This window comes from Anopheles bellator, chromosome 2, assembly GCF_943735745.2.
Source record: "Anopheles bellator chromosome 2, idAnoBellAS_SP24_06.2, whole genome shotgun sequence".
NCBI lineage: Eukaryota > Metazoa > Arthropoda > Insecta > Diptera > Culicidae > Anopheles > Anopheles bellator.
The window spans coordinates 75,442,097-75,461,520 of record NC_071286.1 but is presented as its reverse complement, the minus strand read 5'-3'; the positions used below and the strand labels follow the sequence as shown (position 1 = coordinate 75,461,520).

Below are 19,424 nucleotides of genomic sequence, written 5' to 3'. Positions count from 1 at the left end.
GGAAGTAAAGTCAATTTCTCAAGAAGATAGCTTCCTCTCTCTCTCTCGGTAGATCGATCACGCCGAGGTGAAGGAACGAACGAACTTCAATCGAGCTTCCCAAGTCCGCGGGCCCCAGCACAGCCTCAACTGATACTAATTGCGGTAATTGAGCATGGTGACGTCAATCGACTCCGGGTCGCGTTTGCTCTGCATATCTCACGTCCGCCGAATGGGTGCGGCGACGATGGGTTCCAAGTTACAAAGAGAGAGGGAGCTACAACAGTTTCATGTGCCGCGAGACCGGGGTCTGCTAGTGAAACCGGCGGGAAGCTGGCCCCGCGGTGTTTCGGACGCTTCGGGAAACCCACGCGCCCACTGGGCGCGAACTGGGTGTCTTAATTGAAAAAGGGTATTCTAGTTAATTAACCCACACGGCCCGCTTCTCTCGGGATGCCCGGAAGCCACGGCGGCGAGAGAAGCTTATCGCTGATGCCAATACTGGACCCAGGGGGCCCCAAGGAAGCGCGATGGCAGAAGTGGAAAATGAAGCTACTAAGAGTTACCATTGTGCCGCTGTTAGGTTCCAGCGCGCCCGGTACTCAACGCGTACTCCACAAGGCAATGGATAGAGGCCCATCTGCGTACCACATTATCGATCGTACAGCATAGCGCTCAAGAGGTCCACGAGTCCGCAATTAACAGTCGACCTTGATTGCGTTAGAGTCTACATTCCTTGTCCAAGCATCGAAGCTTCTTCCTATTTTCCTTCTCCAAGCACTTGGAAGCAGCATCAGACTATGGCAGGAATCGATATCTTGCGCACCACCAACTTACGGCGTTTTAAGTCATTGTTGCGAAGAAAAGGAAATTACTTGATAACGAACGACTTCAGGTCCTCGACTAATTAAGGTCCTCAGCGAGCGAACTTTGCACTTCTGATAAATTGTACCGTGGACTTCTGTGTCGATTGTGGTCCTTAAATAATCTGTCTTCGTGGCTTTACAGTAACGCTTACAGTAACGGTTGCTGTTCGTTGTTGCAAAATGCCCGCCACATTCTTAGCTCATCGGGTCCGCTTGTTCCAACATTTTTATATACTTCACGTGGAAATGGTTATTGTTTTATCCGCTCTACTGTGACGACTCCCAAGCACGTCACGTACATCACGAGTTTTGTCTCATCGCATCTCGCTTCAAAACTGACCGTTAACCACACTTGACGCAACGACCAAAACATGTTTCAATTCCCCCCCGTGTTCGTTCACAATAAACACGGTAAACCACCATGGCGGCGGACAGCACACTGAACCTGGTGGGGGGTTGTGACTGCAAAATGAGTTGGCGAAAAAATCCAGCAAACCGGTCAAGAAAATCGCCGATAGAAACCTGCCCCAAACCCACGATTGCCGGCAGCCGGCCGTTAATTGATTCACGGGGGAATTCGCAATCATTTGCGAACCTTGTGCATTAACGCCACCGATTGTCCGTGTTTCCGAGTGCCTCACAGAGATTCAGGCATCCTCGCGCTCCTTTGTTTACAGAAGGGGTGGGAACCGCGTTTTTGTTACGTCACGGACATGGGGAACACTGCCCCAAAGCTGTGCCCGCTTCAATGTCTAGCTCTCCCCCGAAACGCCGCTTATTTGCGCCAGCGATCGGCAGTCCGCCTCTCGAAAGGGTGTTCTCGAAAGTGGAATAAATAAACAACCGCTCTTTAAAATTAGTAACAGCTGCTGGCGCGCCACACGGCCGTCGAGTGAGTGACACGAAAGTGAAACCTGCGCATCGGTGGCGGGCCAATAAAATAATATCACCATCCGCCAGCGCCATTGCGGTCTAGAATTTTCGATCCACTGCGTCACACGGTCGGTACACAGAGGAGAGTTCCGGAGTTACTGTCCTGCTTTCGGGGAACCGACCGACCCAACCGCTTCTATGCTAATGTTATGTGCCAAAAACAGCGAGTTGCCTCACAAATCACTTCGTCAGCACGCAACCCGCGCTCTCTCTCTCTTTCGCTGCTGCTGGGAATCGGAGCCGACCGTCGGACGTCAGAGACGCGCTAACACAACACAAATACAATATGCATACAGGAAACGGTTAATGCCGGTTCCGCCGAACATCCCAAATGGACATCACCACGGTCGAGATCGGCCACGAAAAACGGATGTGGCCTGTACCGTTAGTTGGCACGCCCGTGGGGCCGACCGTGGTCCCTTGGGGAGTCCCAGCTATGGCCTCAAAAGACAGCATAAGCCACACACCTTCTTTCGCTTCGCTTTATGGGAATAGCAGTAATTAAGGTGTCACCGACACCGACCCCACCGTGAGGTTCGGAACTCTTTTCTTCAATCCCCGGCTCAAGTACTCATCTGGCACAACGTTAGTGTCACCTTCAATGGAAGCCATCAAAACGACGGATCTCTTCAGCGCCTAGAGGGCGCTGCGTAGCACGGTGGCGCGCGGTCGGTGTTCCGGTTCGCTGCCACTTCCGGAAATAGAGAACCGAGGTACATGTGAGACCATACCCGACCGGGGGTAAAGATAGGGTTACTACTCCGATCGTAAATTGGGCCTTTGGGACGTGCCCGTCCGCGATGTACGATGTTTGGGCAGGGCGTTAAATAATCGTTCCCTTTTGGTGCCTTTCGGATAATCAACCGATCCGCGATGCGATATAAAATAGTAACCCCGTCCGATACACACGCGCGCTCAAGACAGGTAACTAAAGTCCACGACGCGGCCATCGGTGCCGCGCGTCCTGGCGCCGTGCCACGGCGCCGCGAAGCCATCACCGCTTCGGTGGTCGTTAGTTAATTGTTGTGTCTGCGGTAAATACCCCCGAGGGAGAGAGCGAGCGTCTCGGACGTGCTCAGACCGGACACCAGCAGTTTCGTCGCCATTAGGAATCGGTGCTGCTGGATGCACCGAGGAGGCCCAGAAAACCGCATCTCGTGGGACCGCAGCATACCACCCGGTTTACCCCGTTTTCTGCAACCAGCAGCCAGCATCGACAGCTACCGCCGCGTATCACAGACGCATTCTTGGGTCTATTTTTGAACCACTGTGGCACGTCCGGACCAGACACCAGACTCGAAACGAATCAAATGACTGCGCTGAGTCCCACCACCGTCGATTGGTTGGTGTCGATCACCGACACCGACGGAACTTCACCGATTCACCGATTTGTCCGCGGGGAGCGATGCACACTGCCGTAACTTTCACCCGTCAGCCCACAGCGGGCGCCACTAACTGGGCCACTCCGAAAAGGCCACACGCCGAACACCCGGTAGCCCTTTTGGCATTCGTTCGTTCGTTCGTTCCAGACCTAACGGCCCATTATCGATTGCCGGGGCTCACTGGCGGCCCAAAAGGCAGGAAAATAACCCCGATAATGCAGTGATCCGCGGGCCGGCTGGTCCCCCGCCCCACCCCCGGACGTCGATTTATGATTGTGACGGAGGGTAATTGTCGTCCCAGTTTCAAGTTTCTCCAAGCCCGAAGGGCTGGGTCGGTGAGTTTTCCCAGGCGGGAACTAAACTTTCCTTTGCTTTCTTCTCGTGAATCAGGGTCCCTTCTTTTCAAGAGAAACGGTCAAAGTTTAATCGAAAAAAAAATGATTAAAATTGAATGTGAAGTAATAAACCTTCGGGGGCACAGCTAATCCACAGACCTGCGTCACCATTGGTCTCTTGGACTGTGCCAATGGGGCGCAAAGGTGTGGCAAAACCCAACTTCGCCCATACCGAAAGAGGACAACAACAAACGGAGAGGGTTCGCTTTTGCATACCGTACTCCACCGCGGATCGAATACTTCTTTCCACTCCGCTCACGGGGGTTTGGGGGGCCATTTGCCAAAAACACCAAACCCATGCCAATTTCACGCAACCGAACCGCGTCGGTGGTGGCCAAAAATGGACGCCACATCGCTCTCTAACGCCATTTCGTCAGACTCCAAATTTAAACGTCTTTTTCGGTGGTTTCCGACGTTCCGACGGGTCGCTTGGAAATTTTTCTTCCAATTTTCCAAGCCAGAGAGAGCGAGAGGGAGTGAGATTGTAGCATCATCGGTCATCTATTTCGAATGTAGCCGGTGTTTGGTGGCCAAAACACCCCCACAGCAGTCCCGCGCATAGAGAAGGGACGACGGGGACCTCTCTCGTCCATCGTGTGCGTGTTTGACAGATTGATTGCACCTGGGGTCCTGACTCGTTTGCCGCTGTCCATCTCTGCTGGAAGTGGCAAAAGTAAACCCCCTAAAAGGCGACCGACCCGCCGCCTCGGGTTGCTCCAATTCTTTGTATTCGCAGAGAGTTCCCCAGACACCATCAAAAGGCGAGCCCCGTGTGATGCTCATGCCCACGAAACCCTTTCACCCGTCGAGTGAGCGGCCCCCGATCGGTGAGTAGGCGTCGTCGTGATTGCCCGCTTTAGAGTGAAGGGCCACCCATCTGCCCACCGGGATCCGCGGAACTAAGATCTGGAGGTCCCGGCGTTGCTGGCCTACCTCGGCTAGGAGAGCAGCGATCAGCCTCATTACACGTAAATCTTCACGGAACGTCACGTCGTCGTCGTTTGTTCTTAGACGCGGGCTTCACTTTTGTAGGCCCATTAAGAAGAGCCCCCCCCGGCAGACCTCTTTTCGGGCCATTCTTCTTCTGCGACTCGTGACGGGTCGCGCGTTTCGATCGAGCATTGTTGCGCCGGTGCTTCCTTGGTGCAGAGCAAAACTTTCCCTTTAATCCGCACACACAGATTCCGCATGGTCACGCCGGTTGCTTCGGATTTACAACTCAACTCCACGGACTCCCCGGATCCGCAAATGAGTAATCAATTATGGATGCAATAAAGTCAGTCAGTCACCATCATCGTGGTCCTGGACACGCGATATCTTCCAAATCGTCATCGCTTCGATATTTACGATCGAAAGGGGCCCCATAAGCCCGTCTCCCGATGCCCGATGATGTTTACGTTCGCTCTCGGGTGTACCTTATCGTCAGATAATCTGTGCGCGGTGCGGGTCTGGATGGGTCTGGATAGGTCTGGAACTTCCAGCGTCTCCAGCAAAGCCAATCATCGCCGTGGCCATCGCGCGCCTTGAACGAGCGCTTGAATTACGACCTTTCTCGCTGGTTCTCTTTCGGAGTCTCGCGAATGCCATACACAAGAAACCCGATTTGAACGTCCACAACCCGACGGGGAATCCAGCAGCCGATCCTCAATGCACAGAAGCAGTGGAAGTGCGACAGCCGTTTCACGATACGAATCGGTTCAGGCTATTTTTAGAACCATTCCAACCAACGCACCCGGCAGGCGGAGAGCATCATCTGAAACGGGGAAAGGTGTCCGCCGAGTTGGGCGGAATTGGATCCCCAAATTACGAAGTCAGTTCAAAGAAGGCTGCAAGAAGATGAGACTCATAACCTTCTGGTATCAGAAACTAACCCTTTCATCGGACAATCTGGACCTGAGCGGCCAAGAATTGTTTCAGCTACTCCCAAAAGCTATGCTAAAAAAAGGAAAAAAGTTCCTAACAACATTATGCTGATCATCACCGATCACTGGCGCAACAGCCCAATTCGATCGACTCCAAACTTTCTTTGTACCGCGAACTGGACGCTCAAATATTGGGCGGAAAATTGTGTGTTTGCCTAAACTACCTTCTCTGCTTGCTCCGTGGGGCCTCATCTCGCTACTCAGCTCGGAGACAGGTCCATTAAGTGGCAACATGAGCTCGATCTCCGCGCACCACAATATCATCGATCCATTAAGCAGCAAGCGGCAGCCCCTCGGCGAGTCTCGGGTTGCATTAATTGTGAAGCGAAACAACGATGCAACAGCGGTCTTGAGTTTCGCGCAGTCCGCTGGCTCCGGTTGCGATCCGGTCGATGGGAGATTGAAACATCATCATGATGCGCCAGCCTGGGAAATCATTTTTCGCACATTATCCACGAGATTGGCCAGCAAATGGCTGGCAGGGAGGTATCTCCTTCCGGGGGTGCGCCACATCCCCCGTCACATGATCGCGGATGGACGATCAATGCTTCCGCCAATCGCCACCCGGCCGGATGCGCCAAAAGTATCGGAAAAATCAAAACAAACACCATGGACCATGGGCGAGAGAAAGCAACACACCTGTCCCTGCGCTAAAGCCGCCGGTGTGGCTGCCGCGAAATTCCTTTCCCAAGCCGACGAAAGAAGGTCATCGATAACGAGCCAATGTTGATGGTGCTGTGAGGCCACAACAAGCCGTAGGTAGGGGTCCTAAATTGAGCATCGGCCACCTGGCCGTTTGACTCCCAGTTTAATGGTGCAAAAAAGGTTTCCAACATGGAAGAGGACAGTGCGGGCAGAAAGCTCCCAGATTGGTGCTTAGTACACGGCCTTTCAATGAGTTTCGATGGCATCTGATAAATCTTTTCCTTATTAATCAATTGTAGATACCATCTTGGCCAGTTGCACTGCCGAGAACTTTGCCTTGGTCCTTCGCAGTCTTCAAACCTTCTTTAAGACATTGAATACCGACACATTCCTGCCGCACCGTGCGCTACACGCATCGCGACCCACCAGCAAGTGAGTTCAAGTTCACCGGAGAAAGGTGCCACATTCCGGTTTCACTGCTTTCCGCCACCTAACAGCGCTATCCCGATGCGTGGTTTATGCTTAGCGTCCGCGGCCGGTAGCGTCGACCGGCTTACCTTTCACTGGGGTGAGCTGAGCCATAAAAACCGTGAGTGAGTACGAAGAAGGTCCATAAAATTCAACCAATTTCCAATAAATAATTCCACGCCCGCCGAGCTAATCGCAGCGTGTGCGCGGACCGCACCGGCTCGATTGGTTCTTGTGCCGCGTAAATAGACTTCGCAGGTGGTGTGTGAAGGGGGGAATCGGGTGGACGTGGGTGTAAATTCGTGAAACGAGTACATTGTTGAGCGGTGCGCGCCGCTAATCGAGTGCCGAGTGCTCGAAGGCACTGTTTGTTAATGTGGAGTTTTGGCTGACGCGCTTTACGCTTCACGCTTCACCGAGGCCGATGATTTTCGTCTAAACAGCTCTCCCCCGGGCGCGCCGATCGTCGGCAGCAGCATAAGCACATCGGAGCATAAACATATAATAACAGCGCCCCCACCGAGCATTCAGAGCGAATCGGAGAAATGTTTGCTCAATTTCCGGCTGCCGGTTCCGATCGATCCGAGAGCCCTCGTTGGTTCGATTCGAGCCGAGTAAAAGTCACTTTCGACGTCACAGCGCACGCACGATGCTGTGCCGTTGTTTGTTCAAAACGCCCCTCATGGCCCCTGGGGCTGTGTCTGTTTGATTGTGGCAATTTGTGCTCTCTATTAGCAGAAGTCAGCAATTAAACGAAACCTTTTGGAAGGGTTCTCTACCACATCCACACGACCGATAAACCATTTGGCCATTTTTTCGACGCACATAATAAACATTTTTATCACTCCAGAGCATCAGACAACGAAACGGTGCTCCGGATCCTTCAAAAAGTAGAATCGTAAAATGCCACAAATAAAGTTGGCTCTTACCAGATGATCGCTTATCTCTTGACGCGGGGCAATCGGGGCCTTTGGATTCGTCCGACGACATTGGGAGACCAAAATGGTTCCCGCCCGGAGGCAGAGCTGTTCTTTTTTTGTTCAATTAATGAACTTTGCTCGCCAATTAAATTACGCTAGTGTCATTTCACGGACACCCACCGACCGGTCTGCCCCAGTGACAAGCCCCCGGGGCTGGACAGCAATCTGCGACGGCGAGATGCGTACCGCCTTTTATGGCAACGAAGCAATCCGCAAGGCATCCTCCTTGTGGAGGCCAACAACTGACAAGGCGCCGTTTTGCGTACCAATTGGAGTCCCGGCGTCCGAGAAAGTCCAGAAGCCCAAAAGTGAGTGTTTTGCTCGTTGCGCCGTGCGCCAGACCCCACACTTCTTGATTCAATCTCATTAGCGCCTGCAGCGTCATCACCTTAGTGGAGCTGGCCAAACAAACAAAAAATACAAATCCCATCTCGATCAACCGACCTCGATCGCGAAGCCTACGCGAAGGCTCTTCATTAGCGGCCGGGTGTTAGAAATCAGGGGGCCACAACGACACCGAAATCCTATTAATACTATGTTGTGTCTTGTGGCAGACAAGGCGGCGGACGATCGGGATTAGACGATCGGGGCTTTTAAGACATGCTGCGCTGTAAACTAAAAATAAAGCGTTACGCGTTAGGTGTCGCCGTCACCGTCGCCGCTTTTCTGGAAAGCCCCCAGGAGCAACACCATCGCCTGACATGATGGTGCTGCCTGGCTGATGGATTGGCGACAATGCGCTTTGGTTGCTTGAAAAATGGAACCCGTCCCCGGTCTGGCATGTGGTGCCCGGTGCATCTTGGACCAGAGCCTGGATGTCACAGCGAGGCGGGATCATAAATCAATAAAAACCAAAATCCCTCGGTCGGCCCACGTGAAAATCTGGTCACTGGTCTCGCCCAAAACCGCCCATGGGTTGACCACTTTCACGATGATGCGGGGCGATAAAACTGCCACCGGCCACAATTACCTTAATTGGATCCGGAACAGCAGCGGCAGCAGTAAGTGGCGCACGTGAAAGTCTGTACGATGAGCACTTCCTCGCCAGCGCCAGGACACAAAGAACAACCCAACCCGATGCTGGTCCGATGCTGCTGACAATTGAAGAGCGAGAGCGGCACACGACGCGTGGGTTCAACCCCTTCGTAAGCCTCGAAACGCAGGATAGTTCCTCTCCGACTGCGGGGCGCAGGATAAGAAGGGTTGCATCATATTTTATGAACGATGCCCTCCAAGGTTTTGTGCCACGCACGCCACGATGTCCGAGACGGCCAGTCGAGCATGTTTCATTTCCACTCACCTTGAGCCATCCCTCGGGGCGTGCAGAAAAAGAACGACATGCACTTAAAAGCCCGCGCCACACGACCAGAGATCCTTCGTTCGGTGCGCCTCACTCTCCTGGGCTTGGCCCTGCGGCTGGACGCGATCATTTGCCGTTTTATTTCGCGCTCAACCAACACCGCTGGGTGTTGTAAAGCTTTTTTTAAACCATGTCCTCGGGTCCTAATAAGGAAAACATGGTACTACGTTTGAAAAAAACAAGACGAAAAACGGCTTTTTGGGGGGGTGCGCTAAGACATGCCCCGTGTGCCATCTCTGCCGTTTTTATCACCCATCCTGGCTGAGGTCCAATTCGAGAAGAAAGTAATAAAAGGTGACTCTCCCCAAAAACCATCGTCGGTCCTTTCTGGTGGAGCCTCTTGTTTGACAAACCAACGGGACAAGAATGGGCCGTAAACCGGCCGGCTCGAGGGCTATTTTTGCCCATGTTAGGTCAAATATATTTAGCAGTCCCATCGTCGGACTGGGGCATTTGTTGCTCGTAATTCGCAACGCCACGCGAACGTCAAACATATGGGCGCGTTCGGAAGGTGATAAGATAAGGGTAAGAAAAAATAATAATAATCCCGCCGGGAATCGATCGGGAAGAATGCAATCGCCGGCCGACCAGTATCGCCGTGGAGTGAGTTCTCTTCTCCAAACACAAATTGAACCTCCCGCAACGACGAGAAGCCGGCTGAGCGATCGACCGATTGACGTCGAAATGTTTGGCGACATGTTTGGCGACGTGCCACGTGACCATTCGGACAGGACGGCAGCAGTAAGAACGCAAGGGAGACATTTTGAACCCAACATGTTTGACCCCCAAAGTCATCGAAACGCACAGAAAGCTCAAGAGACCGGTCAACGCGAGACTAGTATCGAGTCACTGCAGAGCTTCTCGAGTAACTTTGCGCTAAGCTCTTACATCCCATTGGTCAGCACGATTATCGATTCGGCTGGCCAGGTCAGCTAGCGATGAACGAAACAAATTCACAACATCACAAGGAGCAGCATGCAGAGCAAAAGGAACAAATCTTCACCGGAGATTGCGTAACGTACAACGTCGAATGGCACTCGGCACGTTCAAAACGAGATATCGATTGAAGGTTTCGTCGTCGTCGTAGTCGTCACCAAACATGCCGCCGTCGCCCTTCGCTCGCCCTCGGCCACCGACTCACCGGAGGGAGAACCGGTTCCGGACGATCGTACCATTTTTGGGTACGCCAAGGAGTTGAAATGAAATAAAATAAAACGCATCGCACGAATAGAGCGGACGCAAAAAAATAAACCCGCCAGTCCCAAAAACCCGAAATGAAGCAAAGGTGGTGCCGAATGGTGCGGGGTTGGAAAAGAAAACGCCTGAAAGTCGCGGTTTATTTGTGCGGTGATTTAATATCCCTTTCTTCCAGGCAGGTTGACCCGGGGACTGGGGACTGCCGGGGACGTTTGTTGTTGCGCATAATCGTGGAAAAGCAAGCTTTTTGGAGCAAACCGTTCTGCCATTTCTTTTACGATCACGAGCCGGTTACTAGCAGGGAGCTCTGCATGTATTTTACGCACCAAACATCGATCGCAGGTTCGGTAGGAGCACAAACTGAGACGTAGTACAGCGTCTGGATCGCATTCAAACGGAAATTAGTATCATTCCTTGGATTTGAGTCTTGCTAATAATTAATTTAATTTAATTTAATTATTACAAATGTTCGCCAAAGGCTTAACAAGAACAGCTTACGTACTAAGGACTTAAATACTAGTTAACAATTGAAGATTTAAGTCCCACTTGGGCAAACACCAAAACAGACGCATAAATCTGCACGTTAATAGTGTGATACGCGGATGACCCGTTGCGGACTGCGTCAACCGCGTAAGGGATCGTCGGAGGACGATGCGCTCAGCTCGCCAGTTTTGGCCATCCAAACCCACTCGTCGCCGTCACTCTCGACCTAAACCGGTGCATCATGCGGGCAAAACGGAAACCGGTCCGCGCAGTCGGTTTCCGATTCCGATTCTGCAAAACGAAACAAAAGTTGTGAATCAACTTTGATGCTCCTCTCTCCGTCTCGCGGTCGTGGCTGGGTTTGGGTGCTAAATTATCCACCCACGTCCATCGCCCGTTGTGAGGATCTTTTCCGCAGAGAAGAGCCATTTTTGAACGATAAAATATTAATTTATTCTCCCAACCGCGGTTCGATCCGATTAATCAATGAAGCCAACAAAAAGAGATGGGCATCGCGTAATGGCGCTCTAAAAAGGAGCACTCTTCGGAGGGCAAGGAATGACTGTGTTGAGGTAAAAAATTGAAACGAACCAGGCACCGGGAATCGGGGCGAAATCATGGTAGATTTTGACCTTTCCACAGCCACGGGACCCGGGCGCGCATCGATGCGGGTGTTTTGCATTAAATATTTACGTGCGTCGGCCGTTCTCAACGTAGCCTGTGGATTTTTTTTTGTTCCAGTTTTTGGACTTTGTTGGTCATAAAAATTGATAACGTTGGCTTCTTCATTCAATATTAAATTCATCCATCTCTCAAAATGCGACTAAGAAACGATCCCCAACGCCGATCGTTTAAAACGTTCCGGTTCGAACTGGCCAGGAAATGCGAGAACCGCGAGAAGCGCCACATAAATACGCATTCCCTCGTGGCTCGTTGGGGAATCGAGCACAGCATAAAACCCGGGACGTAATGAAGAAGAAGCTTCGGATAATAATTATAGTTTTTACGCAGTTCGCCGCCCATCTTTTAGCGCATAAACGAGTTCCAAACGCGGGCGAACGGGCTGGCTAATTAGGGGAGAGCAAAACTATATGTTTGCTCACCAGCCCGCGGCCCCCGGGTGAAGGGATCCCGCGTGACACATGTGACCGCATCGCTTGATGCCATTTGACCGACTGGATTTGACGGTCATTTTTCGGACCCGAACGGCTAGCATCCGGATGGAATGGGTCGGACGTCATGCACGGCCTATTATTTACGACTGCATCACACGAGCAGGGTAAGTAATATTGAAATTTGTCAAAACACATGAATTGGCTAGAGTTAGACTGCAAAAATGTCGGTGCGGGATTCTGAACCTAGTGAATCGCAAATCACCTCATCACGACCGAGAGGCTAGCCACCGCCTGGCAATCCCCGAGGCTGCTGATCCGTCACGAGACGTTTTATGCTGCCAAGGTTTGGAGCACGCAGCGAGACAATGGGGGAGCCAACACTTTCCAGCCAGCCGGACTCGGACGGAACGAGCGTCACAGTCAGTAGAGCGGATATAAAGAATCATTAAGCGCACGAGGCAAATTGCCGCTACGGCTGCAATGTATGCCGTGTTCTATGCTACGCCGTTTATATTCAGGCCGGGATTATTTTTTTTCAACCCTTACTGATATCGCTCTGAAAGGCCAAAACGCGTATGCGGAGAGTGTAACAGAACGCGCACTAGTGGATCGATAGGAGACGGTGGAGCTTTAAAAATGGGGTATTAATAGGACAATTCTTCGTATTGAGCCACCTTTTAGCCACACGGCGTACGATAGTTTTACCACGAGCATGAATGAAGTCATATTCGTGACTCATCCTGCCAACGTGCCACTGATTACCACGCCTTCAATCAATTCCTTGAAAATCGGAACCCAAAACAGAACGGGGCCACAAGTCCAGTCAAGAATAGTTCGTGCCAATCTTTCCAACGAAACAATAAGTCAACAAGCCAACCTCAATCCGAGCTACATTTTACATGCAAATAGTCGGTGAATCATGCACCTCAGGGAAGAGGAATGTAGCTGACAACTTGGGGCACTCCAATAACGGTGCCCTGTCACACGTCGCTCTGTCACCGTAAAGAACATTCGCAACCCAAAGGGGAGCAATAAAAGTGCACCACAAAGGGAGCGCCAGGATGCAGATAAAATCAAGCTCAACCGAGCAAAACTTTGCAAAACACGACACAAGACACGCCAAAGTATCCCCCAGTTTCCGTCCCATGAAGGACTGTTCCGCTAATCCCCAGCGACCGAGCGACATTTCCGTCCTCCGAAAGTTACTGTTGCGAAGATGCCGTCATCATTAGACACTGGCTGCAGATCATCATCTTGATGCACAGCACCAAGCCCTGAAACCCCCGGGAGACTTTGCATGCCAAGTGTGGCGGCGTTGGGCGGAACGCGCGAGATTTTGTCTTAATCCGTCATGGAGTTTGATCGAACAGAGAAGTTTGACAATGAACACGCTCTCTGCGCGCGTTTCCGCCATTAAAAGTAAATTATACCGGAATCTGCCCCCGAGAGGAACGCGGCGTTTTAATGGGCTTGTTCCGTCCCCGCACGGTCGCGCGCCGCTCGAGAGTGGTGGTGCCAGTTTTAGTGGCTGTTTTAGGTTGTTCTGCACGGGACGCGGGGCTAGATGCGAATTTCGTGAACATAATGTCTACACCACCCGTTCCAATTACCGTTCCAATTCCCCAACGCCCAGAGAAGAGGCCACTGGAGGACGAATATGTTTCAATTTAGGATATTTCCGCCAAGCGATGACATAAGCACCCGGGTCATTGGAAAAGAAAACATTTTAATTCCGTCCATTTCTTAGTTCCTCAACGGAACGCCGCAACGGACCGCAAGATTGGCGAGGCTGCTCAATTGATACAAGACGGTTGGCCCGCTGGTCTGAGATAGGTCCGGCCGTACCTTGGAAGACGTCTTTGGTGTTTCCTGCGGTAATTGATAGCACTCATAAATCGGGCAAGTATGGCGGTCATGCTGCCGGGAGAACATGATGCTACCGATGTCGAAGTGGTGGGGAATAATTGGACTCGGACTCGGTGCTGAATGGAGGAGTATCACTTTCGAGTGAGCTTACAAATGGACACCCATTAAAGGCGATGATAGATTGGGTGATCGTTTGGGGGAGGTGGCCAGATGAAGACGTTTCCTTGTTAGCACACCTCGAGGACACCCGGAGGCGTCGTCCTTTCGGGAAAGCGATTATCATGGCAAAGGTTAACGATGGTCCAAGTCGAAAGTAATGGAAGTCCCGCAATGATTCATAATTTACCACTCCGATTGACCTTCAAACATTGATATCGTTTGAGCATTGCATGGATTTAATTAAGGCAACTGTGGGTCCCTGCTTGGAATACCTGGCACACACCATTGTAAAATATGGGGCCATTTCGAGAATCTCGCACATGATCCAAGCAAAACGTTGCTCAATATCAACCGTCGAAGCAGCAGGCGTTGTAAAAACGCGATTAAAATATTCCACCACTCGCCGGATGGTGTAATGTTTGGGGCCGTACGCAGAATTTTAGTAACATTTCTGGGGGCCCCGCGGCCATCAACTGAACCGAATTCAACGATGACATCAGCGGACCATCATCATCCCGCTCAGCGGACCTCATCATATCGTGTTTGTGCAAACTTTGGCTACGCTATCGCGCTGCATCGGCGTTCTCACTCTCACGCACACAGCCTCGCGAAGTGAGAGCGTCTTCGGCGAGTGAGCGAAAGGAAAATGGTCTTCGCCGCCGTCTTCTTAGCGATGGTCTCCGCCACAGCGCAAATCTTGGCCGGCGCGCGGGAAACGCGCGGTTGACCTTGGGATGTTTTCGTCGATGGCGAGGAAGAGCCGCCGTGCGCGCAGCAGAACACGTCTTCGCCCCGAATTCTTTGCACCCCGCGGGACCGTCGATGGATACGTGATCGATTTTTTATTAATCCCTTCACCGCACCGTTCCAAGTAGGCGTGGGGTGCGCATTATGATTTAATTGTACGTCTTGCGGCAAGAATCGTGTCGTGGGTAAATGAGCCAATGAAAAAATAAATGCTGATTTTGTAGTCGCGCAGCAACTATATTTAGACGCCGATCAAGATAACAGGACACCACAAGGCGGTGTGGCAAACGGTTATCGGAGAGGGTAATTTCACACGCGACTGAAGAGAGAGCCGGAACGGAATGGGCCGACGCGCTCCCGTCGGTGTGTGGTGTAGGTTAAGTCAACATCTTTCCCCCTATGACCCTAGCTGCACCTCTGGGCCACGTCAGAAAGACAAACTTCACTGATAATTGCAGTGCATTGCGATGCAACGCCCGTTTGATAACAGGACACGCCGGCGCGTTCGTCAAATATTTGAAATGCTGATGGCAAATTGAATTTCAAACATGGGCTCTATTGGAAAACGTGACGCTTCCGGTCGGTACACGGTAAACATGAAATTTTTAACATTTTGTGTTTAAATTCATTCACAAGGAAGTGGTTACGGCAAGGATAAATACTTTGGCGCATTAACATCGATCGTCCGATCTGGACCAAATCCGACCCTAAGAGACCAATGGGTGGAGGTCTTTTTTATGTTGTGAACGAGAGAACGAGACATGGGCAGAGGATCAGCGCAAAAGGGCACACGATTTAGCCGATGTCGACCGATGGACGGGAAAATTGCAATCATTTCTTTCTGCAACTCGCCCCCTCCCCACCTGCCGTGGAATGTTAATATCCTCTCATCCTGACAGCAACACTAACCTGTTTGTTGTTGGATCGTGACTTTTCCGATGCTCCGCCGCCGCCTGCGCCGCCGCCACCGCCGTTAACGATGTTGTTCAGCTTTTCGTTCGATGTTGACGGTTGAATCTGCGCTTGACCTTGCTGCTGCTGTTGCGGTTGTTTCAGTGGCAATGGAACACCTTCCTTCGGGGCCACCGCCACCGCGGACCCATTGTTCTGGGTCTCCTCCAGCGCCATCGTCACTGAGATTCACGCTGATTGCTTCCCGGTAGGAACAATTTCGGTTTTTATCCACAACACACCACTCCGAACCTAGAGTGACTAGTCGGTCACGGATCACGGAAACACGAAAAACTATTACATTATGAGACGTTTAATCGACGCGACGCAAAGGTCACACAGTAACAGGCTACTCGAACGGTGCACGGTGAATGGGGGAAATCGCCCTGCCGCAGGACTGAAATTCTCCGCAGCACCATCAAAGGTAGCCTCGCGAGCACAGGAAAAGCAGAGCCACCGCTGACGGTATCGATTTTTCTTCCACAGGGTGGCGACCCAGCCAAAGACCTTTACTGGCGCACCCTTCTTCACCAACGTACAATTCTAAACAAACACGGACGCACGAATACTGGGCTGTGACTCACGGGCGTCCGGGGACACGCAAAAAACCAACACACCAATGGGGGAAAATACCATTCGCCGCATTTAATAAACGATTTCCGCCCAGTGCCTTTGCACCGAAGGCAATACCGTTGAAACGGGGTTTGTTTCCTTTGTTTCAGTGTTACTATTTTACTGTTTTCTATCGCGGATTTTGTGACGTTTTCTCACAACTACACACCAAAAACTGATTTTAGCTTTTCGCTTAACTGACCGAACAATTCTGCCTCACTCACCGTCACAATCCAAAATAATTTTCACGCAGAGATCCGAGTCGCCCACTTACTCCCGATCCCTCTATCGCTCTCTTTCTCTTGCTCTCTCCTCCTCTGACAATCAATTTTCCACAATTCGCATATTCACGGGCACTTTCACGCATTTCATGGTGAGAAAATGTTGCACAAAACTTCGGCGACCAGAATTGTCTCCCGCGCGTGAGCGTGAGATTTGCTCACCTCACCTGCCCGTGGCTCTCACTTCACTTCAGCTTCGATGTTGCGTGAAGCGTGAAAAACTCCGCTACCACGCAAACAAAGCTTTTCCCGTTAGTTTCGTCCATTAAATGGACGAACGAAAAAGAGGAAAAGCGCACGACGCACAAACAACGGACGCCTTCTCCCGCTTACCTTTACGCACACACAGCCCCAGAACAGACGATACGTTCAAAACGTGTTCGGGAAAATCTAATCCAAAACTTTCTAAATCTAGCGCGCGTTCGTAGAATAATTTGCTTCGTTTGAGGGTTTACAGTGTGTAGTGTTTTCGAGCTGTAATAGAACACGCGAAATAGTTTCGTGTTTTGAAACGCGTTGAACTTGCTCTATGGCGGGAAGAGCTACCGTTTTTCCGCTTCGGTATTTACGCTTGTGGACCTGCTTGCGCTTTTCGAACCGACCGATCCGATAAATAACCCGAACCGGAAAACACGTCCGACTACTTTCAGCGCAAAAGGGTTCTTCGATTTGTTCGACGGGAAATTATCCAGCCGGCGAAACAGTGAAAATCGACCGAAAATGTTACCAAATGAGCACGAAACACAACACACGACCGCACGCTTAATTTTTTGTTTTAAATTGAAAAAAACCCTTTCTCTGAACATTTTCTGACCCGTCTGATTAACTGTTCGATCCGACTGCGTTCCCAGTCTCTGTTTTTTGCCTTCCCGGGAAAGGGATGGCAGACGCTAGAGCGAAATAGCAAATTTCAGATTTCGAGCCTGCTCTGTCAAAAAGCCTTTCGGTGCTGTCAAAAAGCCTTTCGCTGCTGTCAAAAAGCCTTCGGTGCTGTCAAAAAGCCTGTGCATAAAATGCCTAAATTTCCCCATTATGCTGGGATTTATGATGAAAGAACAACTTTTTCTTCTTGTGCGTAATCTTAAAATCAATCGCGGTGGCAGAAAAATGCGGAAATAAAATTAGGCTCTAGTCAACCTTCTCGGGCAACGTGCTGTCGAATCCGTGCTGTCAGCGCGGTGCGTAAACAAACGTGTCAAAATACAACGCGAGAAAGTAACGCAAGAAAAGAAAACCGCTGACGCTGCCCACCTTTGTGCCCGATGGCCAGCAACAGGGCGACGAAGAAGTAAAAGAACCACAAACTAAACAACCCTCCCACCGATCGCCGAACAGCGATGTGCTAAGTCAGCAAAAGTGGCGCAATATTTGGCGGATTGTAACTAGTTCGCAAGCAAATCGTAGTCCAGTCGCGCACGGAACACGCCAAAGGGTTGCGACGAAATGGATGAAGTGGCGATGCTGTTTGCGCTGGTCATCGTGATGCTGGTTGGGTCGTATTTGGCCGGAAACATTCCACTCATCATGTCCCTCTCGGAGGTAAGCTTCGTTCGCTCTAACAGCATCCCACGACCAGCGTGTTGAACGTGTTCTTTGCTTGTTCTAGGAAAAGTTAAAAAACGTTTCCATTTTCGGAGCAGGCCTTCTGGTGGGAACCGCCCTGACCGTTATCATACCGGAAGGCATCCGCTCGCTCTACGACGAACGCTCGCTGGAAAGACACGGTACATCGCCGGGTGGTCTGGCAGAAGCGGCCGGTGAGCACAAGCACAGCGACGACGAGCACTCGGCCACGATAGGGCTTTCACTCGTGCTTGGCTTCGTGTTCATGATGCTCGTCGATCAGGTATCTTCCAGGCGTACGGAAGGCTCCAACGAACGGAACCTTACCGCCACCATCGGTCTGGTGGTGCACGCGGCAGCGGACGGCGTGGCTCTGGGTGCTGCGGCCACCACAAGCCACTCGGACGTGGAGATGATTGTGTTCCTGGCGATCATGTTGCACAAAGCGCCGGCCGCGTTTGGGCTCGTCAGCTTCCTGCTCCACGAAGGTGTCGAGCGGGCCCGGATCCGGAAGCACCTGTTGATTTTCGCTCTGGCGGCACCCGCCCTTACGCTGCTGACGTACTTCGGCATTGGCAGTGAGCAGAAGGAAACGCTCGAATCACTGAACGCGACCGGAATCGCGATGCTGTTCTCGGCCGGAACCTTCCTGTACGTGGCGACGGTTCACGTACTGCCCGAACTTACGCAGCGCAGTGGCCACGGTCACCACGGGCACGGCCATGGGCATCACGGAAACTACAGCTTACTTGAACAACAGCCACCGAGCACGACCGATGTTGTCACCGGGAAACCGGTAGCCGGAGCTGGCACCGGAGGTCCGGGAGGACTACGCAACTGTGAGCTGGCGTTGCTCATTTTGGGCGCTTTGGCACCACTCTTTCTAACGCTGGGTCACCACCACTAATGGAGCACCGTCCGGTCGCCACGAAAATCCCTCCGCCCCTCCAACCTTATCGAACAATGTTGTTTTACGCTGCTCTGAATGTGATTCCAATGGGTTCCAAGTGCAACAACGAAGAACTGCAACATTTTTATGTGACTCAATTTGTTCCAACTACTTTCTGGTCGCTTCTGTACTCGCCAACGGCGAGTGCGTAGACTGTGGTAATAACCGATAGCAATAACTTGTGCCGAGTTGGACCTCTTTAGGTTTTAAGTGTCTTGACGCATTTGCAATTTTATTTTCCTTGTTTTGCTTCGTTGTGCTTTTTTACGAAGGCTGTACCATTAAATTTCTACACTAAACGTGCCCACTAGAAAAGTGAAGGATTAAAGAAATAAGATTTTGAAATTCACTTCAGAATAGCATTTTTTATCCCCCTGGAAAAAAATTCAAAACATTGCCGCCCGTTGGGAATGTCAAACCGCTGACAGCTGGCTGCGAGAACTCTGTGTGCGAGCAAGATAAACTTACAAATATCGATTGACGGCTGCGATTGCGGGCATTGGCGCGAGTGAGACAACTGTATCGACCGTGCTGTCAACCAGTCAACCCGTAAATGGGAAGCGAAAAGTGC

The 19,424-nt window shown here is 51.4% G+C and overlaps 2 protein-coding genes across 2 annotated transcripts in view; one reads left to right on the top strand and one right to left on the bottom strand.

The window, feature by feature from the left end:
• The window catches only part of LOC131210194 (ankyrin-3-like), a 48,700-nt gene extending 33,075 nt beyond the window's left edge, over positions 1–15,625 (bottom strand). The window contains exon 1 of the mRNA XM_058203403.1: positions 15,407–15,625. Within this exon, the coding sequence (XP_058059386.1) occupies positions 15,407–15,625 (219 nt within the window). The remainder of the gene's footprint in view (positions 1–15,406) is intronic.
• A 1,922-nt stretch (positions 15,626–17,547) lies between these two features.
• LOC131209746 (zinc transporter ZIP9) lies at positions 17,548–19,167 on the top strand. The gene is made up of 2 exons (XM_058202880.1): positions 17,548–17,880; positions 17,948–19,167. Exons 1-2 carry the CDS (start codon positions 17,785–17,787, stop codon positions 18,809–18,811), a joined length of 960 nt encoding a protein of 319 aa, XP_058058863.1. The 5' UTR covers positions 17,548–17,784; the 3' UTR covers positions 18,812–19,167.
• Positions 19,168–19,424: the final 257 nt, after the last annotated feature.

What these genes read in the sequence shown, in the direction of transcription:
- LOC131209746 (XM_058202880.1), top strand. Translation starts at nt 17,785, where the DNA reads ATGGATGAAGTGGCGATGCTGTTTGCGCTGGTCATCGTGATGCTGGTT. An exon ending in TCATCATGTCCCTCTCGGAG is followed by an intron (nt 17,881 to 17,947) that starts GTAAGCTTCGTT and finishes TGCTTGTTCTAG; the next exon opens with GAAAAGTTAAAAAACGTTTC.